This window comes from Dysidea avara, chromosome 7 (assembly GCF_963678975.1).
Source record: "Dysidea avara chromosome 7, odDysAvar1.4, whole genome shotgun sequence".
NCBI classification, from domain to species: domain Eukaryota; kingdom Metazoa; phylum Porifera; class Demospongiae; order Dictyoceratida; family Dysideidae; genus Dysidea; species Dysidea avara.
In genome coordinates, this window is record NC_089278.1 from 23,098,706 (window position 1) to 23,125,476 (window position 26,771).

The 26,771-nt window shown below is 40.1% G+C and overlaps 6 protein-coding genes across 9 annotated transcripts; 3 read left to right on the top strand and 3 right to left on the bottom strand.

Moving 5' to 3' along the window:
• Positions 1-159: 159 nt before the first annotated feature.
• Positions 160-4,447, bottom strand: LOC136260347 (uncharacterized). Its single transcript, XM_066054039.1, has 6 exons — positions 4,286-4,447; positions 4,135-4,182; positions 3,994-4,072; positions 638-663; positions 553-579; positions 160-502 (listed from the first exon to the last, which is right to left on the bottom strand). Exons 1-6 carry the CDS (start codon positions 4,382-4,384, stop codon positions 269-271), a joined length of 513 nt encoding a protein of 170 aa, XP_065910111.1. The 5' UTR covers positions 4,385-4,447; the 3' UTR covers positions 160-268.
• Positions 4,366-6,414, top strand: LOC136260348 (uncharacterized). Its single transcript, XM_066054040.1, has 5 exons — positions 4,366-4,525; positions 5,794-5,841; positions 5,895-5,970; positions 6,020-6,045; positions 6,228-6,414. Exons 1-5 carry the CDS (start codon positions 4,433-4,435, stop codon positions 6,342-6,344), a joined length of 360 nt encoding a protein of 119 aa, XP_065910112.1. The 5' UTR covers positions 4,366-4,432; the 3' UTR covers positions 6,345-6,414.
• Positions 6,415-6,859: 445 nt separating this feature from the next.
• Positions 6,860-11,191, bottom strand: LOC136260337 (uncharacterized). Its single transcript, XM_066054026.1, has 21 exons — positions 11,109-11,191; positions 10,878-11,037; positions 10,699-10,833; positions 10,505-10,644; positions 10,382-10,456; positions 10,270-10,334; positions 9,971-10,214; positions 9,787-9,922; positions 9,662-9,735; positions 9,492-9,614; positions 9,354-9,443; positions 9,139-9,260; positions 8,931-9,096; positions 8,757-8,880; positions 8,235-8,436; positions 7,962-8,172; positions 7,723-7,785; positions 7,489-7,637; positions 7,242-7,440; positions 7,109-7,189; positions 6,860-7,056 (listed from the first exon to the last, which is right to left on the bottom strand). The coding sequence occupies exons 1-21, from the start codon at positions 11,109-11,111 to the stop codon at positions 6,877-6,879; spliced, it is 2,742 nt and encodes a 913-aa protein (XP_065910098.1). The 5' UTR covers positions 11,112-11,191; the 3' UTR covers positions 6,860-6,876.
• On the top strand, positions 11,066-15,847 carry LOC136260339 (palmitoyltransferase ZDHHC6-like). 4 transcript variants are annotated; one of them, XM_066054029.1, is made up of 13 exons: positions 11,066-11,209; positions 11,274-11,523; positions 11,574-11,665; positions 11,757-11,774; positions 12,185-12,341; positions 12,390-12,515; positions 12,561-12,614; positions 14,330-14,416; positions 14,459-14,539; positions 14,589-14,630; positions 15,424-15,569; positions 15,618-15,652; positions 15,706-15,847. In XM_066054029.1, the coding sequence occupies exons 2-13, from the start codon at positions 11,293-11,295 to the stop codon at positions 15,780-15,782; spliced, it is 1,146 nt and encodes a 381-aa protein (XP_065910101.1). In that variant the 5' UTR covers positions 11,066-11,209; positions 11,274-11,292; the 3' UTR covers positions 15,783-15,847. The 4 variants fall into 4 exon arrangements, with proteins under 4 accessions (XP_065910101.1, XP_065910100.1, XP_065910102.1 ...); XM_066054028.1 differs by having other exon boundaries at positions 11,101-11,238; positions 11,285-11,523; XM_066054030.1 differs by lacking the exon at positions 11,757-11,774 and having other exon boundaries at positions 11,101-11,238; positions 11,285-11,523.
• On the bottom strand, positions 15,791-20,319 carry LOC136260334 (uncharacterized). The gene is made up of 4 exons (XM_066054024.1): positions 20,159-20,319; positions 16,546-20,013; positions 16,355-16,489; positions 15,791-16,296 (listed from the first exon to the last, which is right to left on the bottom strand). Exons 2-4 carry the CDS (start codon positions 20,005-20,007, stop codon positions 16,132-16,134), a joined length of 3,762 nt encoding a protein of 1,253 aa, XP_065910096.1. The 5' UTR covers positions 20,008-20,013; positions 20,159-20,319; the 3' UTR covers positions 15,791-16,131.
• Positions 20,320-22,927: 2,608 nt separating this feature from the next.
• On the top strand, positions 22,928-26,429 carry LOC136260264 (uncharacterized). Its single transcript, XM_066053941.1, has 6 exons — positions 22,928-24,039; positions 24,104-24,365; positions 24,567-25,894; positions 25,945-26,094; positions 26,151-26,297; positions 26,352-26,429. Exons 1-6 carry the CDS (start codon positions 23,944-23,946, stop codon positions 26,364-26,366), a joined length of 1,998 nt encoding a protein of 665 aa, XP_065910013.1. The 5' UTR covers positions 22,928-23,943; the 3' UTR covers positions 26,367-26,429.
• Positions 26,430-26,771: the final 342 nt, after the last annotated feature.

Below are 26,771 nucleotides of genomic sequence, written 5' to 3' on the forward strand. Positions count from 1 at the left end.
ATTTCTGGAATCCTTACAAACCTTTCCACCAATGCTACACATGGCTTTCCTACCTAAGAAACATATTCATGTGAAAAATGTTCCAATAGCACAATACATCACAATGTCACAACTGGTGACCAACCTCCACTGGGTAGCATTCAGCTAATCTGTTAGTGGTCAATGTATATTATTATTATTATTGTGGTAAGGAAAACACGTGAAATAAACAAACAACAGATCTTACAGTTTTAAAAAAAAATCAACTCTCGTCACACAAAATTGGTTGCTAAGGCTTGAAGTACCATAGCAACTCAGCTGTGGCGAAGTTACTATTATTAGTACAGTTTGGCTGGTTTGGTACAGTACAGTTAGAGCGATTGCTAGGAGGTGTTGGTGAGACGGTTGGTCCACTATCTTCATGTTCAGTATTAGGAGCATACCAGGCGAAGATGTCAGTAGTGATACAGATGAAGAACAAGAAGAAACACTGCAGGAACACGTACCATGCCACACCTGGGGACTATAGGGACAAAAGGGATAAAGCTAGTGAAGATCACATGATCCACTCACCAGTGTTCCCCGCCACAACCAGAATAGCTATTAGGAGATGAAGTCATGTGATCCAGATCATGTGATGCACTAAGAGGTCACTTACCAAAGTTCCAGTAATCACAGCACTCACTAGGAAAAATAAACAAGGTTAATAACGAACAAGGTTAAGGTCACAATAATGGATTAATACTGTCAAGGTCAAAAACTTGTCTGAAGTAGACCAGGAATGTTTGGTCATGATAGAGGGGGGACTGCCTAACTCAACATTCCCCATATAGCAGCTATGTACCTTAAACTGACCTTATACAACAGTGACATGGACTACACTACTTAACATATAGGAGTATTATGAAACACCCGCAAACTCAGTAGTATAAACTAGCAGCTGCTCATTATACCGTTTGTATAGGTGAAAGTTTTGATGGGTGAAACTTTCACGGTAGAGAGCAAACAAACTTCGCAGCTAAATTTTTTCAATGGACAGCACTTGCTCGGAACGTACATAAACAAGATGCATTAGTTCACATTCTCAATAAGTGGGCATGGCTCACGACAATTGTGTTGCATACATATATCTGACGATCGATTACCGTATAGAGGGAAACTTTGGTGGCAGAAAATTTACGCAAATTTGGCGATTCGTTACAAATTCGCCCAAGTTTAACCTGCCAATTACTCGTAGCACCCGAGATTAGCATCTTTATAGAGCTGAATTCGTCAAAGTTTATTTCGGCAAATGCAATTTAGCTTGCTATTTGCCAAAGTTTACCACCGCCAAAGTTTCCCTCCATAGGGTATACTAGGTGTGGCTCCATGTAAGTGTACACACAGCAATGGACATGGCTTCACGCCGCATGACTACTGCAACACACCTTACTGGTAAATGAGTGCAGCTCCACGTACGACTACAGACAGTGACACACTAGTGAGTGTGGTTCACGAAAGAAGCTGGGCTACGGCAGGACCTTCCACATAATCAAGCAAATTAATTTTTTATTTCACACGTCAACCAATCCAGACAGATACTCATCACAGGTAGCCAGCAGTAGTTTCATGGTTTTGTGACATCCACAAAAGTTAACTTTCCCCCCTATGTGGGGTAGATAACTTTTTGTAGCATCTGATAAAAGCATATACTAGTACATACAAAAAATATTGATGACATGTTCAGTTCATGAGCGGACATGATTTTAATTGCACTAAAAAGCACAAACCTATTCTGTAAAATAAAACATTGCAGACACAGCATGACCAAATTATTCTCTATACAGAGTACAAGGCACAAAAAAAGTGCAAACTGGTGACTCCTCACTTTCAGCTACAAACTCTAGAAAATATGCATTAACAGAAATAGTGGCAAGTACCATGTGTTTGAAGTTCAAAAAGGCAAATGGTTCAAAAAGAAAATAATAATACCCAAATTATTTTAGACCTCCTTCAGATGGTGTACAACATCCCAATATAAACACTTGCTTCAAATTTTATAGTATCCTTTGATCTTATACCCCTTTTAATGACCTCCATAGTCAGTCATTAAAATGGTTAAGAGACGTACACCTGAATAGAAAGGCCACCTCTTTAAAAGACCACCTTTAAACTCCCCTACCCAATTGTATAAATCAACCACCTGCATATTAAGGTCAAGAAAGTTAGGCTCAAAGGTGACCAGCTTAGACAGGTTCCACTGTATAGCATAAGCAATGGTGGATTATAAAACCTGAAAAGTTTTAAAATCCACTAGCTTGGTATACTTGCAAGCCAGCTGGTTTGTAAGTGTGTGGGTGTACGTGTGTGGCACCGGAAAAAAACCATCTGTTAACATTCACCACTTTTTGTAGATACTACCAAAACACTACCACTGGGGATAGAACAACTGTTGCTAAGGACGCCCAGCAATTCCGCCAGAGGAAAATGTCACGAAATTGCATTACACCTAGCCAATAAAATGTCACCAGATACTTTTCTCCACCACTCACGAGACTATACTTAAGTGAGTATGATAAGCATGAATGTGTAGGAGTGGGAAGACTTACCGAAACAAAAAACAAACAGGTAACACCTCAATCTATTCTCAGAATACAGTATAGTCAAAGGCAAAATATTCGAATAACAGCCAGTAAAAATAATTTCAATGATCTAATTTTTGAATGCAAATTAAAGAATAGCAGCACCATAGTGTACAAGTATTTCAAAAAAATTGGAATTTTCAACTAGAGTAGGGAAACGCGCACCACGTACTGCACATCGATAAAAGTACTGCAACAAGCTGGAGTAGTCCATGATATTAAATCACAGTGAAACAATAAGAAGTGTTATATCCCTACTGTGCTCAAGATACCGTAATGAAAATGCACAGTAGGGATATAACACTTCTTATTGTTTCACTGTGATTTAATATCATGGACTACTTCAACTTGTTTCAGTACTTTTTATCGATGTGCTATGGTCCCTACTGTAGTTGAAAATTCAAAATACTTGTTTGTTAACTTTTTGTAAATAATTTTATTATGACTGGTGAACCCATGCATACCACATCTGAAATGGCACCGCGTACTGTACAATATTAAACTACAACAAGTTTGACACTGAAATCTGATTGGCTGAAAACTTGGTCTCTAAATCCTGTAAGAGACCACACTCTGAGGCAACACGAAACATAGTAGTTGCACATCTGTAACATCGGAATGTATGGGTGTTTAAATAGGTAGCAACACTTGAACAGCCACACTGAATTAGAGGGAGGTGTAGAAAGCTTGTTTCTAGTAATTAATGATACATTTCTCGTTTACACTTACAAGCAGCTCTCAACTCAAGGTATAATAATGAGTTGCAGTGTAAATAAGTTAGACGTCAAGAACCAATGGGTCCTACGGGATTTAGAAAACTCAGGCCCTTAGTAGCCCAAGGCCTTCAAGTTTTCTAAATACCGTAGAACCCTGGTTCTTGACGTCAAACTATTGTTTAAATTAGGAGACCTTGTGTTAGGAATGGTGACCACATGTACTGTATGATTAAAATAAAGACCAGGCAGTATCATATCTACATAGAAATTTGGTAATTGGTGCATGCACTACCCCCCTTGGAGGTTGGCTGTTTAACTGCACAGACACAGGGATAATTTTACATAAGATAGCTAAAGCAAACTTCAGAGCTTGAACACCAGTTTACACAAAGGGGTGGCATTTTAATTTCTGCTGTACTGTGTTTTGCAACCGCGGATAAAGCAAAGGTCAACAAACAAGCTCAATTTTACGCAAATGACAGTAGTCAAGGTGCTTTTCCTGGATGGTCAAAACCGTGCAAGAAAGTAATGCATGAAAAGCATTAAAAACCAAACAAAAAATGGTCAATAGTCAAGATAAAATTTGATGTTAGTCGTCAAATCAATCAGATCGTCATTTGAGTGATACACTTGACTAATGTGACTATACAAGTTTTGATCAATTAGTTCATACTCACAGATCAAATTAGACAGCAGGAAGAAATATCGTGGCTTGTCATGATGAATACCACTGTACAGGCAGAATGCAAATCCAAGCTATATTAGGATACAAAGGTGTGCTATTAATAGTAACACAGAACGTGATAAACTCAACTCACCAGCACCATAAACAACATTACTCCTGATATCCCTATCACTACCCATCTCTAAACAACAATAACAACACGACAACATGATTCAGACCAAATATGCACATCACTGCAGCAAGTATTGTGCGTCACGATATTAACGTTCTACACTAGCCCGTACCATATTAATCCGACTGAGGCCCCTATCAAACGAATCAACTCCGACAATAACATTGTAACTGTCCGGGTGTTTCGTGTCGTCTGGATTGCGCACTGCCATCTTTATTTGTTTTTAAGTGCGCTCCTATTAGAATTAGAAGGGACGATAATGAGCAAGGAGCAGGAACCGATATGGAACTCCAAGGCGGGGGATCCCGAGCAGGATCCGCTGTATTACGACAAAACTAACAGCCCGCGTGTCGTGAGTGATTTTAATCTGTTTATTCAATTAAAAGCACACCCAATGGCTGAATTAGATTTTATAGTAGGTAGATGGCATTAATAGTGATGTCAGTGGTGAAGGTACCTGAATAGACTGAGATTATTCCCACTAAAGGACACCTATTTTGAGGAAAGCCTCTGCATTGTAGATTAAACTGGTCCGTTATAAACTGGCAGTGTCTTTGCCTTGTTGAGTTGCTCCTTGTCCCCACATTCAATAAGATTCAAAGGAGGTTGGTCACATATCATCAAACATCTTATAATGTTGGAACTGCAAGTACTCTAATGTTAGTATGCACTTATCGCGGAGAAAGTGGCCTGGCCACACAAGACTTAACTCTAATGTGTGAATTTGTCTGTTCCCAATTAATGAAAGTCAAATTATGAATTATATCTTATCAGCTGTTATCACTAATGGAAAAGTGTCATCTTGCAATCCACTGTAGATGTATATACACCTACACAATGTGTAATGGTGCACAATGTGTAATGCATGTTTTCATAGCTAAGAAACAGGTGCTACATTGTCATGAATGTGACAAAACAGATTTCCAAACATCAGTGTCAATACCAGGTGCCATGTTTGGTCAGATACCTTATAGAGTTGTAACATGTGACCAACCTCCTCTGGGAATGAAGTACACACATACACACCTGGTGAAAATGAGTTCAAGATTTCAGTGAGTGGTTTTCTTTACAGTTAATTTGAAACTAAAAACTATTGACTACAGATGTGCAGCCCACAATACTAGCACATTGTCAGCTATATATGTTGTGCTGATCAAGCAATTTCCTGCTTGACAATAGTATTGTTGAGATTCCTGTAAATTTTTGTCAACATGGGGTAGGCATATTTTTGTAAACAAGATATTGTCTAAATAGGAGAATGTATTTAAACAGGAGTAGGTGGAGTGTATCACTGTGTGTAAGCAAGAGGGGTGGAGTGTGTTGCTGTATATGTAAACAGAAGGAGTAAAGTATGTCAGTGAGAATACACAGGAGGGGTGGGGTCTGTCACTATGAGTGTAAATAGAGGTGAAATCTGTCACTGTGTGTAAAGGGGGATGGAGTGTGTCATTTTGTGTACATAAAAACAGGGGTGCTTATATTAGTCACCAGACTCACCACAATTAGTTACAAGATGTCATCAACCTAACAAGTGATCACTAATGAGATTACACTTGTTTGTATCTTGTAGAGTTAGCTATACTATACACTGTGGCTAACTGTACCATATTATTGTTACAGAGGATAGCCCTATTGGTGACACTAGGCTTCATGATGCTCAACGTAGTGGTATGCTGTTGTACACACTACCATACAATATAGTCACTCTATACTACACACAGATCACCCTTATCCTGGCCATAGTGAGGTCTGCTACTAACAACTCTCTGTATGTGTTGCTGATCGTTAGTCTGTTATGTGAGTGGTCATCTACCCACCTGACCTGTTTGTGAGCTTGTTTTTACAGGTAATCTACAAGTGGTGTTTGTTCTGGTGAGTATTAGCTAACTCTAGTGTGCCAGTTACATGCTATTATCACATGAATTAGTAGCACCTTGTAACAACATCTCCTTAAATAGTATTAGTGGAACTATGTACTCTTATTGGTTTCTATGAGACCATGTGACAGGAAATGAGTATGTGCGTCCAGTGACCTCTTTGTTCTCTCCTTCTAGTGGTACTTTGTGAGGAAGGAGTACCTACCCAAGGTGACACTATGGGCAGTGTTTGCAGTAGCCATCATCATTGTGATCCAGTGCATCTTCACAGACATTTTAGTGTTCACTTTTTAACTATACTGTACATAAAATAACCTATTTGTGTGTGTGTGTTGTTTGATGTAATGAAGACCAATGTTGTTAATCTTTACAAAAAGACCAGTGACAATGGAGTATGGTCTGGCCCATTGTGTGGGATGGCGTTGTTAATGGGCAATAAAAGCAGCCGCGACATGACCCAAGCAGTGACCTTAATTACGTAATAATCACGTGTTATCAAGTGCCTATAAAAGCGCCATACTTGAACGTTAACCATTAGTATTAGATAAAAGTGCTGTAGAAAGTTTGTCACGGTTGTCGTGTCTATCCCTTTGCTAGTTGAAGATTTCGTCTGGCGTGATTCTCTATAACAGCGTGGACGTGTCAGATTCTTTGAGAGTGCCGTGGACGGATAGTGCTAGTGGGGCGTGGCGTTGACATGTATTGTGGAGGGGAGAAGCACAAAGATCACCGTAAGAAGTTGGTCGCTTCTCCTCTCAATAATACATGCCAAGGCCATAGCCCGCAAAGATCGCCTTGTTCTTCACACGTGATGTGGTAAGCATTTTTACTGACTCATTAATTGTTCGTGGGCACTTGTAGCTATGTGGTTCACGTGAGCACAGAAGTGGATGTAGTTGAGATCGTGGCGGCCTCCTTTGTGAACACCAAATCTCTTCGCCAGGACATCCATTTCTTGACTACTTAACATTGAGTACAACTGCAACTCGTCCAGCACCCTGTGGAACTGAAGGAGGTGGGTAATAGGCGGAGATGATTGCTGCAGTTAGGGCTAGTACCTGAGAGTGAGACACACAACCGCTGTGTACAGGATCATAGTCCTCAAACAATGGCACCAGTTGAACACGTCTCTCCCGCACCTGTGAAAACAAGCCATTCAAGTGTCAATTAATGTGTGTGGCTGCTACCCACTCTATCAGCCATCCTCAATAACACCCCTGCCAGTATGTGTTCTTCTTCATCACTTAGTTCCTTCATGTCCACATCATGAGGGGCCACAAACTGTACCACTTGTTGCAGTGGAGTCTTCTCCAGTTGTTGTGTAGTGAACACTGACTCTATGTGGTCAGCTAACAGCTGGTAGTCTATTGTGTTGTTGACACTCAGGTACCTACCCCACATCATCAACATAAAGTGACAGGTGGGGAAGGGGGGATACCTGTTGATCAAAGCTGTTACTTCATCCTGGGACAGTCCCCAGTTACACAGGTCCAGTCCTCTTTTGAATGACTCCACTGACACACGGCCAACCCTTGACTTGTCATAATCCTTGAAGAACTCTACTACTCTAACTGGTTGACGACACACCTATAAGTGATAAGTGTCCCCTATGCTGACTGTTGGTGACACCTTTGTGGTATAGTGTGGGGTGTACTGTATACTGGTAACACACCTTGATCCTAATCTTGATCAATACTTGATCAGCATTGGGTGGGTCAGCTGATGATGTCACATCCTACATGGTGTATCATGGCAACATATACTTGCATTACACCAACCAAATTACACAAAGATGATTACGTAGACCACAATACACACTATAAACCATACCATACCATATAACAGGACACATGTCATAACACAGGAAGACCCACACCATGCTGTGACAATAGTGCCCCTCAGTACACACACCTTTGGTTGCATGAGCCTTGTCATTCGTAGCTGATATTTATTGTGGTCAGAATATGAAGGCTGAACACATTGCAACACTGCAAGATAGTTGACACCTTCTTTGTCAGAGAAACGGCCCATTAATGCCTGCACTTCCTCATTGGTAAGGTTGATGCCTAGCTGACTGAGACACTGATGAAATTGTGTACTAGTCACATATCCATGTTTATGTCTAGTGATATCACACACACCACATAGTCAACAATACTGTGTGGCTGCTGTCACTATTAATACCTGTCAAAATCCTGGAAGTATGGTCTAGCTAGTAACCTCCTCTGGTCAAGCTGGGCAGCTAGTCTATCAATTGCAACTTGTAGTGTTAATTGTTGATCATCAGTTGCAGTCTGTTCCCATAATGTGGCCCCTTCACGAGGTAATAATGTCATCGATGTTATCTTCTTAGTAGGAGCTCTCTCCAGGTCAGGATCAGTAAACACTACATTATGATCAAGTTACTACATCATACCAAGAGTACAACTCTTAATCATACTCGTGACAGTGGGAACACAATGTAGTATACATGATATCAGTACAATATGATCAATGATGTCATGTAAACAATGGCAGTCTTCCTGTATTGTATAGCTTTCCTTGAACTCTTATTTCTAATGGGTTATACCAAATGTAGCACTGTGAAATACAAAACTTTTCACAGGGGATGACTATGCCATAACAACTGTATTGTGTCCTTGTAAATTGTTACACAACAGTTCACAATATATTTCCTGATTGCTGACTACCAGGCATATACAATACCTTGATCAATGTCATCTATAAACATCTTCCACTTGACTTGATCCTTCATTGTGGGATGGCCGTAACGTTGACACAGCTCAATCACTTCATTCTCGTTCATCTTGACTGGTAGCATGATCAAACCCTAATTGATCAATATCATGTGATCCCTGACCACATCCATACCACACCTACCTGTCTAAACCTACTAGCAGCAATCACCCCAGATCTTAGTGGATCATTATCCTTGAAAAACTCTCCAATACGTACCCTGTTTACGAACACGTACTCCTTAATCCTAGCCAACACCATGTCAACATCTCCTCCCATCTGTGTGACAGGCTGTGTGCCAAAACTCTTCCTGGGTGCAGGATCACATGACATCACATGATCTACCTGTTACCTGTCTGGTGTACTGTGGCCAGTTTGACGGGTGTGGCCAGTAAACTGATCATCGATGGCTTGAGCAAATGCTACATAGTTTATGTCACCTCCGATTGGTCTCCTGAACTTGTGAACTATTAACTAAAAACACCAACATCATTATTTGTACACTATACCAACATCACTATACTAATACTGACAGTGACTTGTACACTACTGATAGTAGTACAATACCTCCATCTCTGGCACGGTGATGGGTAGAGATAGGAAGTTGATGATCCTCTCAAACTGGCTCCTCGTAACCCCTCCAGTTTGACCACAACTCTGTACAACAACAACAGTACACAACCACTTATCAATATATCTCCATACTCTATCAAAGTCTTGGAAGTATGGATAGACCAGTAGTTGACGTCGTTTCACTTCACCTCTCAACCTCTGCAGTACATCAGCTAGCTGAACCTCCAGCTCATCAGATGACAAGGCATTAACTTGCTACAGTGACAACATCACTACATTGTGATGTGACAATAACTAGTAACCTGTAATAGGTGACCCCTAGCTGGTCGTTGTACCATTTCAGTTGGTCTCTTCTCCAATTGTGGAACATTATAAGCTGATAACATGTTACTGTACACATCAGGGATCAACTATTAAATGATCTTACTGTGTTCCATCAGCTCACAAAACCATCGATAGTTCACCCTGCCATCATCTGTTTGATAATATTGTGCTACCAATTGCATGTCACTACGACTCAAATGTGCCAACTGGCCACAGCAAAGTGACAGGCCACACAGAAACTAACAAGGGCATAACAAAATGGCTTCATACAACATGTTGGTTCTCACCTGGTTCTCAGTGATCACTCCACTGTTCAACTTGTCATGATCCTTAAAAAACTCAGTGGTGCGAACTCCATTCTTGTACACAGCATTACTGATCTTCAACAAGACTTGTTGTAAGGGGGACTGTCCCCCCTGACTATCTATATCCAGGGGAGGGCCAGTAGCAACACCACCATTAGTATGGTCCAGTTTGCATATATCATCATGAAATGATAGGTAGTTACACAAGCTGGTCTTATCCAGGTACCTTCACAGGTGGACATTATATCATCACACCAGTATACATTGTAAACTTTATTAACCTTTTAACTAGTAAGGATATTTCATCTTCACTAATGTCAGGAGGTCCCGGGAAGCTACGATGAAACTACACCCCACACAGTGACATACAATAACATAACGGACTGTGCTCACTTGACTAGGAGTAACAAGCCCAACATGATGCCAGTCAAAGTCAGCATAACAATCCTTCACTACAATACCCCTATACTGTATTGAGACATCATATAAACACCACTCAATGTGGTCATATTGTACCCGATAATAAGAGTGACACTTCTGGATCAGCTGTTCTATTAAAAGTAGTTCCTCATTGGTAAGTGATAGTCCAGCTGTAGTGTTGGGAGTTGTGGTTATTTGGTGTTCAGGCCTACCATCTAGTTGGTCAGGATCAAATGCTATTCATGATATAGTGTAGGAGTAACAGATGTTATCCCACACACATCACTCACATTTGTCAACTGCCTGACAGAACAGACGGTAATTAATGTTATCCTGTTCTCCATATTTGGTAACCAGTTCAGCTAACTCATACTCAGTTAGGATAATGTTGAAGTAATGAGTCAGGCAGCGCTCAAATTGGCTTACTGTAGATAAAATGAAGTCATTTTAGCTATTTGCATGTACTCACTTGTAATGGAGCCCTTCCTTAACGGGTCGAAGTCTCTGAAGAATTCCCTTATCCTAACGTTCTTGTATTTTATTGCGGCTCGAAGCCTGTCCTCCACGGGGGCGCCCGCGTACAACATCCTCCCGCTGGTATTTAAAGGTTGTTGCTCAACTGTACTAGCCTAGTAAAGTAGTTAACGTCAGTTAAACACCCCCGATACACACAATGAAGAGAAAGAGAGGGGATACTTACCATTAGCAAGCTTTGCGTCCGTTACTACAACGTTGCTATGATATCATGTGAGCACTGCTCTCTAGGATGCGCTTATAACATATTAGTGCGCGATAAAAGAGGTAGTGCTATATCACAGGAGATTTCAGCAGTACGTTAGTAAAACAATGTGTAATTAAATGTTAGGTTGATTAAAGCTAGAAGAATGGTTGTGAGGGTGTGTCACTACGGTCCTGTGACCGCGATCGTTCTAATTACCTTGATCACGTGCTCAGCTACCTACAGTGCTTACCAGTTGTGGTCACTACCAGCTCACGTGGTCTACTTCTTCAGAACAATCCACTTTGTCACCATGTACACATGGATAATCTTGATAGTGAAAAACTTCTTACAGGCAATTTACACGATGGGTTATGTACCTCATGGCTGGGCCCCTGTGAGTCTGATGCCGCACCAGTTACCATAGTAACAGCATCTGTAATCTAGGCTAACAAGTCGGACAAGCAGTACCTACAATATTGTCACACGTGTCAGTCATGGAAGGCCCCCAGGTCACACCATTGTTCTCAGTGTGGAAGGTGCGTATTGTGAGAGGGGTATGACACTTGGCCAAATCTTGTATGGTATTGAGTTAGATATATCAAAGTAATGTACCTTCCATATTTTTAGAATTGGGACTCAGAGGAGGTTGGTCATGTGTCATCATCCATCTTGTGTGTGATCTTAAAAACAGTGAAACCGTAAAACCCCAGTATCAATACCAAGTATTTTAATGTGTGAATTGGTAAAACCGTGCATTTGTGTTCCAGAACTGTCACAAAGCCTTTCAGCCACCTCAATGCAATGTATCTAAGAAACAAGGCTTGTCTTTCTACCTATATAGTCTTATTCCTTGTCTCTTCCATATGCATATATGGCCCTTTGCTTTAGTTGTCCAGCACATGCTTTCTTGTGCTGGTGGTGGTATTTATTTAGACTGTGTGACAAAAGAAGTTCAAAGCATCAGGCACATGACCAGCCTTGTGAAGGAGAATATTTTGTTGAGTGTCATACCCCTGTGACTTAGCTACACATGAGATGATCATGTGACCTGGTAGGTGTGTACTAAAGATGGACCATCACTGTCCCTGGGTGAACAATTGTGTTAGCCATAACAACCAACCATCCTTTTGTCGTTTCCTTGCCTATGTTGTGTGTGGGTGTTCTCATGCACTAATTATCAACATGAACTTCTTATATCGTCTGTTCACCAGGGTAAGTGGTTACTATGGTAACTGTTGTGATGGTTTGATATTGTGTTAGGAGTATGTAATCCATCGTCGTCATGGTGGCCTGTTAATCAACACGTACACTATAATGTCAGTGTTGTTAGGATCGGGGTTAGCTATCGGAGTGATCATTGGTGTGGGGCTGCTTCTGGGTGTACAAGTGAGTGAGCATTAGTTAGAATGATAGTACATTTTTCTTTTCTAGTTGAAGGGCATCATTCAGAATAAGACTCAGATTGAAGACTGGATTGTTGCAAAGGTGTGATATCTGTTTATTTAAGTTGGGCCAGTGTGAAGGGTTATACCCATATACCTTGCTATATACAAAAATTATACATATGTTATTGGTACTCTTGTAGCTTTACATTCAATTTCCAGTCATTAATTATATAGTCAAGGATCCTTAATAGCTAGTAATGTGCTAAGTTATACAGTATGGTAGTACTGTATAGTATAGGGGTCATGAAGGTTTGGACTTTCCTGCCCAATATTCCTCACTTTTCCCCTCATGACAGTTTGACAGCATGCAAAAATACCTTCACAGCAACCCTAAATGCTTACGAGTTTTAGTTTTGTTGTACCAAAAACACTTTCTAGTGTCAAACTGACTAACGAACTGATGCCTTCAGCCAAGCAAGCTCAACTAAACTAAATGCTTCTGGTTTGATTTCTTCGCTGCATAATCAATGTCAGTTAGGTCTGAGACATGCACTACAGCTGCTACATTGTATGCATCATGGGCTCACTTCTTTTCTGTCTCCTCTTCTGCACAGTTGCTGATTTGTGCATACCATTGTAATGGCTTCTGTTCTGACTGTCTCATTTTAACAGGAATTATCAGTGGATTGATAGCAGAGGTACTGTTCTTCAGTCATATATAGCAATGTGTAGCAATGGGTGGTACATAGTTGAATATAAATCAAAATGGCCATGTAGCTTTTTAGTAATTGATATCGAGATGGTGGGCTTCACACGCAAATTTAATCTTTATAAAATTCCTGGCACCATCCTTTCTTTGATGTGGTATGTGTTGATTCACTAAGTAATTATGTATGTTACAAAAAAGTGACCAGAGAATTTCAAGAGCTCATAGAAATAAAAAGTAATGAAACAAGGGAGCATGCCCACACCTACAGCTACACTAAAGGACATTAAATTTTAATCCCAACTTCAGTCACACAAGCTTTGTGGCTGAATAAGACATTCATTATCCTTTGAAAACTAGTATCTCATCAGCTGTACTCTAATTTTTGGATAGTCAGCATAATCAATACATTAAGAGTTGGCATGTTGAGGTTTCCTATAGGTCTTATTGAGGAGTTGTCTGGATCATAGTGGGTTGGTCAGGCATGTGGTGTATTGAGTGATATGGCTACAGTATTTGATTAGTAGAGCAAATATGTTGAGCGACTATGTAGCTTTTGTTATTGCTTGGTTCACTAAGGCTTGAATTCCTGGTATACATGGACTAGGCTAGGTCTCATACCTGGCTATTAACATTTTAAAATCACCACATTTGATTGCTATATTTTGTCCTAAATGAAAGCTGGTGTGCCAGTAACAGCTGCCACAAGTTGGTGGTTAGCAGGTAGATTATACTTGTGGTATACGTGGAGATGTTCAGAGCTGTCTGGAGTATGGCACTTATGTTGGTCACTGAGTTGGACAATGTTACTGATACTGTACATCATCTCTATTGTACTTGAAGTGACTGCATGCACTATCAGAACTCTTACATCCCAGGAAAATATATCTTGTAAGGTTTCTAAGATTCTTGTGACATTGTCAGTACAAGATTCTTACATTCTTGCATGTTTTTTGCAAAAATTGTACAAGGCAGATCTTGGAAGATTTTCTCTGGGACACCTTTTGTTGTTTCATGAAACCATGATATATTGCTTACAAATTAATGTAACTATCCTACACTGTAAATTAGCTTTGTGCAGTTCCTATAACACATTGTGTTACTTATAGGCTAAAAGGAGACGCAAGAACAGTGCAGATCCAATAGAGCCATTTGTGTATCCCTATCATCTTGGTTACTGGCAGAACTTCAAAGAGGTTTGATGGTGTTTGAGGTCATGTGACCACTTGTTGGATCAGGTAATCAACCTGTCGGGAGTTGCCAGGGGCAATGGCATCACATGGACAATCAGACCTGGCTGTGATCAGTACACATTAACGGTAGCTACTACACAGATACTAGTCACATGGTTAACATCCAAGTCATTAGGTTGAACAACTTGAACAGAAGAAGCTGAAAAAGAAACAATCAGTAAGTGTTACCATGGTAACAGTAAATTATGACTATAGTAGATCAAAGGTCAGCTATGTTTCAGTTATTATAAACTTTAGGTCAGAGGTCAATATTAATTGACCATTTAATTAATTGGTCATTCTAAAAGTTTAAACAAAGACCATTTTATTTATTTAATTTCATATATTCTATAGTAGACATGTTTATGTATCTCACCAAAATATTTTTACAATTCACCAAAGTTCCTTCTACCAAGCTTTATTGCTACAGTAGGTACCTCTCTTTAACGGACTAAGATTTTTTAGTCCACATTTGCTAGCTTTTTGAGAGGTAAAAAGTGTATAGTACTATACCTAAAAATCATCCTTCTTGTGGAGGTCTTATTTCAGAGGGTTCGTTAAGAGATGCTTCATTACCTTATGTGGGCAACATTGGTGGTTACCTATGTGTTCCGTGTGTGATCCAGTTGAGTTTGTTTGTCTCATCTAATCCTTTGTGGGGTCCAGGAAACTGTTGACAGGTGCTAGAATCACTGATTTAGATAATGAACTTGAAATTTAGCACTCTTGCAGTATTACTAAATGATCTATTAAAGAAAACTGTAAAGTTTGAATGATCACATACTCTGCTTCAATAGTTTTCCCATGCATTTTCCTATACAAGTGTACTGTCTGGTATGTCGTCTTCCCATGTTAGTATTGGGACCAAACAAAGCCTGTCTGCCTGCATAGTCATCACTATTTATCTAATGAGATGAAGCTGTATTTATTTGTAGCAAAAACACTTGTTTTTCTATGGTTCGGCATTATAGGTGGAGTGCATTATTAAGGAATCATACAATGGTTCCTGGTGTACTTGTCGCTATGGCATCAAGGCATGGTGTTGTCGGCCAATATTAGAAGGTGACTACATAGTTGTTAACAACAATGAAGTGTTTACTTTAACAAGATGGCAGAGGTGTGTGTTCTTGTTTGTTGCACATATAACCAATCAAATCACTTGTAGATACTGGGTGTATGGAGATTTGGTGATTAGTGATGGTGCGTTGTTGTGTTGTCGTAAAAACTATTGTTAGCTCACATGATCCTTGTAGAGGATAAGCAAGCTGGTCTGCGCCGGCGTGGGTGGTTTCCACGACGATGTATCAAACTCCCAGACAAGCATGATTAGAGAATTCAAAGTATTCTATATTTATTATATACAGTAGGGTATAATTATGAATCTTGTACTATTGATATTGTGTATACTATAAAAATAAATTTTAGCAGGTGCCACAGAAGCCTAATAAAAGTTAAAATTTCAATAAAAATCAATATTACTATTACAACATATAATATATATGTACACTTAATATTATGTAGTACAGTAAATTATAGATAAAGTGCTATGTGGTATTGTTTATTGTTAGGAGTAGTTAGCTACTGCTAGTACATAGTTACATTGTTTTATGGGGTAGTATAAGTTAGCTGATAAAATTTACTATTACAATAAAAACACTTATTACTATGGTATATCATGATTATTCCTCAAGGTCAATAGTTTCTACTTGTTCATCATGTGATCCGATCTGTGTGATGTGTAATAGCACGCTGGGCAGGTTGTGTCTCATGTGAGCCATGATCTCCAGTGTGGTCCAAGCTTGACCGATCCTTCGCTGTCTCCAAAGCTTCCCATAAGGAATTGTCTGTAACAAACAAGAATTTGTAGCCTCCTATTATTTCACATGTTAGTTATAGTCTCACCTTAGTTTGTAGAGGTCTGTTATTGTCCTCGTAAAGCAAACTCAGTTCCATGTCATGTCCATTGCCATAGCAGAGCACTGGCATGTGATCCTCCAGGCACACATAGTCGTCACTTTTTAAGATGCTGTGTAACACCTAATAAGAAATTGATGTGTATTAGTGATGTCATATTTTTAGTAATAATACATTACCTTTCTGTCATCAATTGTGTTATTTGCTAGTAGCACAAACAATGTTAACTTCTTGTTTTTGTTTTCGAACTCCTGTTTACTACAGTAAACAACTGCAGTCATGATCTTTGCTGTCCTTTGTCCATTACGCACTGCTTCACCAGTCAACACAAACCATCCCGGGTGTAATGTGCTGAACATCACTTCCCGTAACATCATTTGGTATTTGGTATGCTGGTATGTGTTTCTCCGGTGAGGCTTTTTGGACCAGAGTGGGTTTAAAATCTGCTGAGTAACTTCTTGCCAGTCAGTTTGTTCAGTGCCTTCCTTGCGTACAAGAGCAGTAAACTCCCACGAGGCATGCAGTGGGGAGACACAGTGTGGAATGATTATTTTGATTGGCTTAAGGAAGGTAACATTTGTTGGTCCTACAAGTACTCTTGGTGTTACTTCAATTCGATTACGGCCTTGTTCAAACATTCTTGAATTTGACTGTATTCTGCTGTCCACAGTGTCCATGCTGAAGCCTTCAATCTCTTGACAAACTGCAAACCACACTTGCTGTGTCTTGCCACGTGCAATTGCTCCTTCTGGGATCTCAATTTGTACTCCACTGCCAGAACTGGTCAGCATTCCTCCCTTGTGGGTAAACATGCCACTAGCATACATACACTCTGCCTCTCCTCCTTGTGGGAGGTTGCTGGTGTCGGCTGGTGTAGATGGGACCCTTGGGGTGTCATAAATGTTATCAGTTGTCATGGTGAAACTCACTGGACCAATCTCCACATTGGCTGTTACTACAGGTGGAAGGTTGACATAAGGTTTCTTGGTGCGGAATCTTGGTATATCATAGCCTGTGATTGTTGGTGATACATTTGCTAGATCTTCCTGTGAATGTGACCTGTTTACTTTACGTTTAGCTATTGAGTCATTAAGTGGTACTCTTCTGGTTGGGAGGTGACAACTTTTTGTGACTATGGAACTTTCTGGTGAACTAAGTGAGGACTCAGAATGTTCCAGAATTGATTCCCCAGACACTTCCAACTCTCCTTCAGTACTAGAACTATACCCTTCTGTCAACCCATCTGTCGTGTCAATGGTTTCGCATCTTTTCCAGCCATAAGATTTATCAAGATGCTTCAGTTCTTTTCTTTTGTTGTGTTCCAAAAGGTTTTCTGAACTAAAGGTACGTTTTAGTAGTGCTTTGTGTCTGCGACGTGATACCAGTCTTGCTCGTTCTCTGATAGGTCTCCAATCACTGTCCATGTCAAAGGAGCTGTCTGTGAAGTCATGTAGACTTTTTGACCTGTCTCGTGGTGACCTCTCAATGATGCCAGCTGGTGTAAGCAGTTGTTTACGAGGAGCAGGAATTGGTTTTGGTGGTGAGGGTGGAGGTGAGGTGTGTTGTATTACTTCTTCACCACCACTGCTGCTGTTGTAGGGCACCTCATAATCTGCTGGGGCTCCTATGGTGACATAAGAGCTTGTAACATTTGCCGGTAACTTGTATGGTTTCTTGTGTTTCTTTGCCTTGTTCTTAGCACACAAATGGTTGGATACAAGATCATGAGATACATAATCACCCATTGTCATCTTCCTTTGCTGGTGTTCTGGTGATGAGAGAGTGCGAAACTCTGAGAAGCTTCGATCACGTCCATAAGTTTCTAATGTCTTAAATTTGTCAATGAATACAGGACCATCAAGGCTGGAGAAGCCATTAGGAGAATGCCCAATTCTGTCATCATTATGACAAGGACACTCTTGTACTGGGCTGTTGTCATCTTCAGAAGAATTCATGCCATTTGCATCACAATCATCAGTGTAGCGGTGTTGCATTATACTTCTTCGCATTGAGTCTGACTTGGGTTGGATGGGTGGTGGTCTCTTCAATACTGACCTCTTCTTTTTAACCTCAGCTCCCCATGCTGGCTTGGGCTCATCTTTATTGACTGTTGGTAAAATTATACCAGGAACTTTAGCGTAGGAGTACAACTCTCCATTGACCAGCCTGTTGCCATGGCGTATTAGTCTTCTTAGTGCAGTGGCCTCTACTGGTGGAAGGTTTTCCTCGTGGACATAACCGTTAGCATCTTTGATGACAGACATTTTACGTGGAGACTTGGGGCAAGGAAGAGTTGCAGTAGAGTTCCATGGGTAGTCAGCAGTAGACTGGTCTCCACAGTAGTCCTCTCTTTTTACTGGATTACAGTTGTGGTCTACATAGCCAATAGATTCTGGACGGTTTGCTGGCAGGTAGCCTGGCTCTACTCTAATGTTGTCCATGGTATGACTTCTGCAATTTCTCTGTTGATTGTCATTGATTGGGATTCTGTCAGGTTTTGGGAGCATCAGGTTGTTGATCTCAACATAAGTATCAGTGCTGAGCCTTTTGTAGTTGGGGCACTTCATTAGGGAGTAACCGTCAGTGTCAGTAGAGTTCACAGTACAACTTGACTCTTGTGACCCAGAGTAATACATGTACTGCACCTTCTCATCATCAGTTTGTGACCCATACACTGCTGCTCCTGCTGCTTTTGCTGGTGGCTTTGAAGTGTCAATAGCAGGGGCTTCCTCCATCATGTGAATGTTGAAGGCTTCTATTGTGGAATCTGTTGGTTTCTGGTATTCAACTTGGAGGTAGCCTTCATGCTTGTGTGCCTGAAGAGGAACATTTTCAGGTTGAGATGAAGGAGCAGTCAGCAAGTTATTGTTAACTGGAGCTGCACTGTCATTTGAGCAGTCAGCTATTCCAGAATCTTGGCTACCATGCTTAATGGCTGCTGTCTCAGATATCAGAATTTGCGGAGGGAAGAGTTGAGAGGCTTCGGTACTTGCACTCTTCATGATATGAGAATGTTTTTTCTTAACAGGTTTAGCTTGATCTTCCTCACTAACTGTTGCTAGTCTAAAACTGTTATAACAGACTGACTGCTTTCTCTTCTTGATGTCATCTTGTTCGCTGCTGGATTTCTCTTTCATCAGTTGGCTGGAAGTTAAGCCAGTTGGGTCAGATATCTTGCGTACCACTTGTTGAGATGGACTATCTGTTGTCTGGTCACGTTGAGTCTTATTCCTCCCAAGAGCACTGAACTTCCTTGCCAAGTGTTGTACTGAAGACTTCTCATCTTTACTTGCATTACTTGGCTTGTTGTCAGTTTCAGCTTTAGTTGATGTTGCCAGTGGTGGTGGTACAGGTGGTTGTTTTGGTTTACTGTAAATTGTGTTGGGTGCTCTTTGAGGGATCAGTGGTTTCTTACAATTCACACTTGCAGGTCGTGGTGGTGCTGGCCTACTGGCTAGTTGAGGTGGTCTTGGCTTTATTGGTATTTTACTGCTGCTGTTTTCAGGTATCTTGTTGACCTCAGTATTTGACTTGCTCTGAGGCAGTTGGTCTGTCTTAGAAGTTGTGATCTTCTTCTCTAGCTCAGACATTATGTAGGTGCGAGCATAGTTTTTTGATGTGCTCTTAACAGCAGTAGTCATCGTGACCTATGTGTGTTAGTTGTATAGTTAACAGAGTAGCACTTATAACTGTGCCTTATCATGGCCTACTAGTCTAACTATAGCTAGCTATAGCCTAACTAGCTATTATAGCAAGCAAATTATTATTGGCTAATACTTAGTTACAACTTACAGTATCTTTTCTGCTGCTGCTGTTGTTGCTGTATAGTTGATCACCTGATATGTAGCTCTACACAAACTGGCAAGTGTATATATACGTAGAGCCAGTTAGTATCTTGTTACAACCAGTTGGTAACTGGTAGTGTGGAATGAAAACTGTTATTCATTGAAGTACCAATATACTTCATGTTATATGGGTACTCTGTAATATATGGTAGGAGATCAATTGCCATCTCCCTACAAGGATTCTTTATTGTTTGGCTTTTGTTCCAATGTCCATAATGTGATACTACTGAAATGTTTTATTTGGTCATGAAAGGAATTATCTAATCCTTTTTGTACAGCAATGTAAACAAGTTTTTACAAAGAAGCCTGAAAAGGTGTCACTTGTTAGTATTCTCACTAAGTGTGGGAGGCCTTCTGTAGCTATGGAATAGCTATTCATCTGTAACACCTTAGTTCCTTTAGAGTATATTATGCTAAGAGCATCAACTGAGTTAATGCTACATAGTTACTAGCCTGCATACAGGTAGGTGCATGTCACAGCTTCATCTTTACACACATAAACACACGCACACACACAAAACCCTAAAAGCAAAGCCTTCGGCTACCATGCTGGCATGGTTACACCTACCCAGTGAACCACCTGTACACTCCCCAGCTGCTACAAGTCACTGTAGACAAATTCTCCTGGGACAGGATTAGTAACCTGCGGGAGTTTGTACCATGTCTCACAGTGGTACCTAAAGTCCCATCTGAACCTATGCAAGACTTGGCATTTGAGAAGGGAATTTGCTGATGTTGCTGAAGCGCACGCACGCACGCACACACACACACACACACAGAGTGTTGCACATTATTTTATGTTTAATGCACACTTGTTGTGTGTGATGCTATGTACAAAATGAAAACTTCAAACTCCCACTTACAATGCAAGATACTTATTAGGAAATGTAGTGATACAGGTGTTGGTGTAAACATGCTAGAAATAATGTAAACAGTTGAGACAGGACTTGTTCTCATTAACTACTCCCTCTTAGCCATTAGAGGGAGCCCAACCTAAGGTATAGGAAGATCATGGAGCATTTTGAAGGCACACCCAAATACACTGTGGTAAGGCTGCTGGATAGCCAAGTAGTCTGAGGTAGAGGATTCTCCATTGATTAAGTAATTCACAAGTGCTACTTCACTTTATATGTTTCACATCCCACACATGAAGTCTTACAAGAGATGATTCAAAGGATACCAGTTTGCCAAATCAGTTGTTTATCATAATGAAATCACATTCATCTAATCAGTGTGTTGTGTTATCTTTCATGATGGTTCCCTTCTCAGTACTATATGTTGGTAACCATGTCAACACCCCGGCAAGTACTAGCAAGTACTAGCACGACAAGATTCCAACTGCACATGATTTGTACACATTTCTAGAAGCATGCAGCACTTCTATAATTGTGTGGTAATCTTGCGTAATCATCTCTCTAGGGAACTAGCAAGTATATGCATGCGCAGTCTACATGCATCTGCCATAATAGCTCTTATATTTTATGTGTTGTTGCTTAACTTTCAGTAAAGTGGTAATATGACCACCTCATCAAAGTGATTACCACCTTGAAGCTGCAGGTATCTATCTTTGTAGGTCATCATTAAGTTCTAGATTGATCAGCAATATAGAAACTAGTAGTATTACTATGAAAAGTAACTAGTTAAATGACTCAAGTTCAAAACAAAGTTGTATGGTATTCAGGCTGTTTTAGTCTTTTTGTTGTTACTTAAAAAATAGATTAGCATGTGAGGAACGATCCTCCCTAACCCCCTGAAATGTTACATAACAATCTATTAAATAACATAGGGAGAGTACATGCACACTTGATTATAACAACAAACATAGTATAGAAGTTTGTCATGTCCACCCATTGAGACCACAACATTTCATATTTCCTGTCATGAAATATAATACAATTTTATTGGTCAATTAAGTTGGCAAATGGAGCAGCAAACAATCCTTTTCACTTTAGCTCAAGTCAAGGATCATGTGATCATAACAGAATCAGTAGAGACAGCTAGTAACTGCTATCTCTTTCCTGCAGTGAAGGGATTCCTACCTGACTAGAACCACAAGCTAACCAAGGAGTTATATATATTGTGAAAAGGAAATCTGCTGTGTTACAGTACATTAGCTAGGAGTATTCAAATGTATCCCACTGGTTGACATGTATCCTGTTGGTTGGTATAGGAACTAATCAGCCTTATTAACGCTCAGGGTGCGGATCTGTGCAAATTTGTTTGTTACCACTTTAACTGCTGCATACTTCATGTACAGGTTAAAACAAGGTGCCATTAGGCTTCTCTTGGTGAGTTTAATTAACAAATAAAATTTGCAGATTGTTCCGCAAACACTTTATGCAAGAGATATGGCAATTTTTACTAAATCTTTGGGACACACTATACACAGGGTGGTAAGGGACCATTTCATTATCAGCTGAGCTTGTCTGTTCAGTTATACAGTGAAACCTCGCTAGTGGCCACCTCATTATAGTGGCCAGGTCCAGCAAGTCCAAATGTATTTTCCATTATATTACATTTATTTAATTTCGTTAATAGGGCCACCTCATTATTAAGGCCAGTGGCCACATATCACAGGACCAAACTAGTAAAACTAATACAATGTCAGTTCCCTCAGTAAAGAGGCCAGCTGAGCAGGCAGTCAAGGTATCACTGCAAAAGTTGCTGCTCTTAAGTGCATATTTTAACTACTGAAAGCGGTACCCATTATTCTGGCTGTATGCTTCATGCTTTTCCAACCATTATGTCTCAAGTAATGCTGGAATATTTTGGTACATTTCTACCTTTCTCTGTGATAAACCCTACATAGAGTGTTTAGATCAATTGTAGCTACATTGCTGTTACAGCAACTATAGGCAGTTGCTGGTTTGTTGAAAACCTCAATAATAAGGCCATTTTGTTTTATGGCCGCATTAATGAGGTTTTTGGTAATAGAGCCACCTCAGTAATAGGGCCACCTATCACGGGTCCCATAGGTGGCCCTATTAATGAGGTTTCACTGTATCATTATGACTGCTGCAGCCAAGCTCCATTTTTATTTTCATGTACATAGCTCTGCCTGTATCATGATAAGTTATATACTGTACAGGGAGGGAATTGTTAGATGGGTAAAAATTGCTGTTACTAGTGACAATTTTGCTACAGTTAAATTACAACTACAAACAGGATATCCATAATTTAAATGACACATCTTAATAAGTGTATGTGACCTCACTAGTGTCAAGGATGTTTCTTCCTAACTAGGATGTTACCATGGTCATAATTATGGACAGAATATTACAATTATCTCAACATACAGTAAACTGGTAATTCCTTAAGAGCAGGTTGTTTGTTCCTTCCAGTTTTCAAAGTATAACATTATAAACTGATCGAGTAACAGGAAATCACACGAAGTATAATTACCTACTATTATCACTATCACACAGTCTATATATAGTGTACTAGTAGTTACAAGCTACTTCTGAGAACATGACTAGTATGGTAGCTCTATACAATAGTAGCATAGCCCATCCATGACCAGTGTACCATATTAGTGTTTCACAACAATGTGGCTATTATTCAGCTGTGGAGCAGCAAATCTTCCCAGAACAAGTGCTCATTGTTTGGGGGTGCTTCAAGGAAATGTGATCTGTACAAGTGTCTATTCTCTATAGCTATTTAAGCCATTACTATAGTTCATACTAGCTCAGTATAGCTACTAGAGAGCAGCAGCAGCAAGGGCCAGCCGACAAGATGCCCATCATTACCATAGACAAGAATGATTTTGACACTGAGGTGTTGACTGGCTATCTGGTCAAGTCTCCTCCACTTACCAAAAGAGGAATGTGTGTAAGTTGATCATAGCCTGCAGCTCATTAGTGCAAATAAATTATTATCTGTTGTTTTTTTGTAGAGATGGCAGAAACGCTACTTTGTGCTGAGAGCCAACCGCTTCCTGGAGTATTACAAGTCACCGTCCCAAGCTAACTCCATCCCAAAAGGAGTGATTGACTTGCGTGAATGCATTAGGATGGAAGTTGGTCTGCAGTTTCGAAAAATGAGACACATATTGAGCGTGCAGACCTACCAAAGACTTTATTACTTTAATGCACCCAATGACCTATCAATGCGACAATGGGCTGATCTTGTTTACAAGGTGAAAGAAGCCATGGAAGGTGTGTAATGTGGTGATTGAGAATATGTACAAATACCACATATATGCATAATGCCATGCTGATGTATTTTTTACACATGTGCACACTCACTCATGCATGCACACACACACACACACACACACACACACACACACACACACTACACACACATTGTAGTATATTATAGTGTGGCATTTAGATTACATCATTATTGTTGTGCAGGGGATACAGTAGATGTTTCACTCCATCCATCACTGATCACCCCACAAATTGTGACTGGTACTGTAGAAGATGATGGTAGCCGTACACGTGGTGATCTTGCCAGCACTTCACATGATCAGCTGGAGCAGACATTTCGAAGTGAGCTGATCCGATCTCGACAATACTCCAGACTACAACTGAAGAGACAAGAAAAGCCGTTGGATCGCCGCTTCCTCAAGAAGAGTATCCGCTACACTGGTTTTTATAAACAACAAGATGACAAGACCAAGGATAGCAGTGAATCAGATCAGGAAGATACCAAGTTGACAGCAGAAGAGACTGAGCCCCAGGCCGCACCGCAGCCACAAGTTAATAGCAGCAAAGATGTGATGGGATTATTACAATCAGTCGAATCATTATCAAACTTCTTTGATATCAAATCTGATAGCTTATCACATGATGTAACACCTTCATCATGTGATCTTGCATCATGTGACCAGTCGTCATCATCAGAGGTATCCAGTGGTTATGAGAGCATGGACAGTCCAACACAACCTCCACCCCTCTCACAGGAAAACTCTACTTCGAATGATGTCACAAGTACAAACAAGGATGCACCCACTGTACCTGCAAGGCTGAAGGCTCGTAAAAGGACAAAACCAATTCCCAGGCCACGCCAGCATCGAGCAGCTGCTCCCATTACTACTCCAAAGCAAGATGAAGAGTTGAAACTGATTCCAGGGCAAACTGTGTCAACGACATTTAACCCTCAATTATTGGCTACTTGCGCAGCAGGGATTGGTTGTTTTGGTAATGATGGAGGAATCCTCTCAGCAGATAATTCATCAGTTACTGTAGATATTCCTAAAGGAGCTATTCCATTAGATGCTCATCCTTACATGATGCAGTTTGAAGTGTGTACGGAATATCGACCACCAATACCACCCACACACTTAATTAGCCCCCTAATTCATGTGTCATCATCTAACGAGACATTTATCGAGCCAATCAAACTGTCCATACCTCACCACATGCCTGATATTAACCCTGCTAACTGTGTTGTCTTGGCAACCAAACAAGACTTGACTACACAACGTTCAGTGACATTCACTTCATTTCCTGTAACTATGGATCCAATACAAAATGATATTTCATGTTACCTTGATAATGGTCAGGTGACAGTGTCCACAAAAACTTTAGAATATTACTGGTTTGTGTTGGCTCATGTGGGCAGTGCAAGAGAAGCCATAACAAGACAGTGTAGGATGCTGGTGTTTCACTCTCGACCCAAACATGGCACATTTCATATCAAACTGTGTGTAACCGAGGACTACAGTGATGCCATACAAGTGAGAATTATAATACTGTTACCATAGTAACTATCAGTGTGTTGTTATAGGCAGCCGTACAAGCTCAAACAAGTGACAACAAATTTTCATTGGACAGAGACAACATTATTTATCAACTAAAAGATTGGGAGGGCACCTGTTACCTGTCAATTAGTGAAATGGAGTTTGGCTACAGTTTGATAGAAGGTGTTAGTACTAAGGTAATGGCATACCCCTTATTAAAGCACACCACTTTACTAACTTGTATAACTTACAGGCAGTTTCACTGTATGGCAGTCGTTGTTGGGCAACAGTGGAGTTTGTTGTGAAAGAGATGTTTAATAGTCCCTCTAAGCTGTTTACATGTGATGTTGTCATGGATACCAACCACCAGGCACATGTGATCACTGAACTAGAAATACAGGTATCTAATGTTGCTATAGTAACACACTCCTTATTAAATTCTTATTGGTTACAGCCTTACATCATGTGATGAGCAGCATTTTTATGTCATAGTATTATTGTTGTTTTTTACTAATTACAATTTTTAATCATATTGATATGCAAACTCCGTATTATCTATTCTTTAATAATCACATTAACAGCAGTTGTAGGGATACAAACACTTCCACACTCACAATTTCACTATCATCATGAACCACATTGTTAACTTGTATACAACATATTGTATCATGTAGTGAATTTGACTGATTGCTTTATTATGTAGTACCACGTAGTATCCTACATATAGATTTTGAAGTTCGATCCATAAAATATTCAAAACAGGAATTGAATTTACTACTAGGGTTATATATAAAATAAATGATTATAGGTATGTATCAGTATCATTAGGAATCAGATGAGTTCTAGGAACAATGTGCATCATACATTCCAAAAC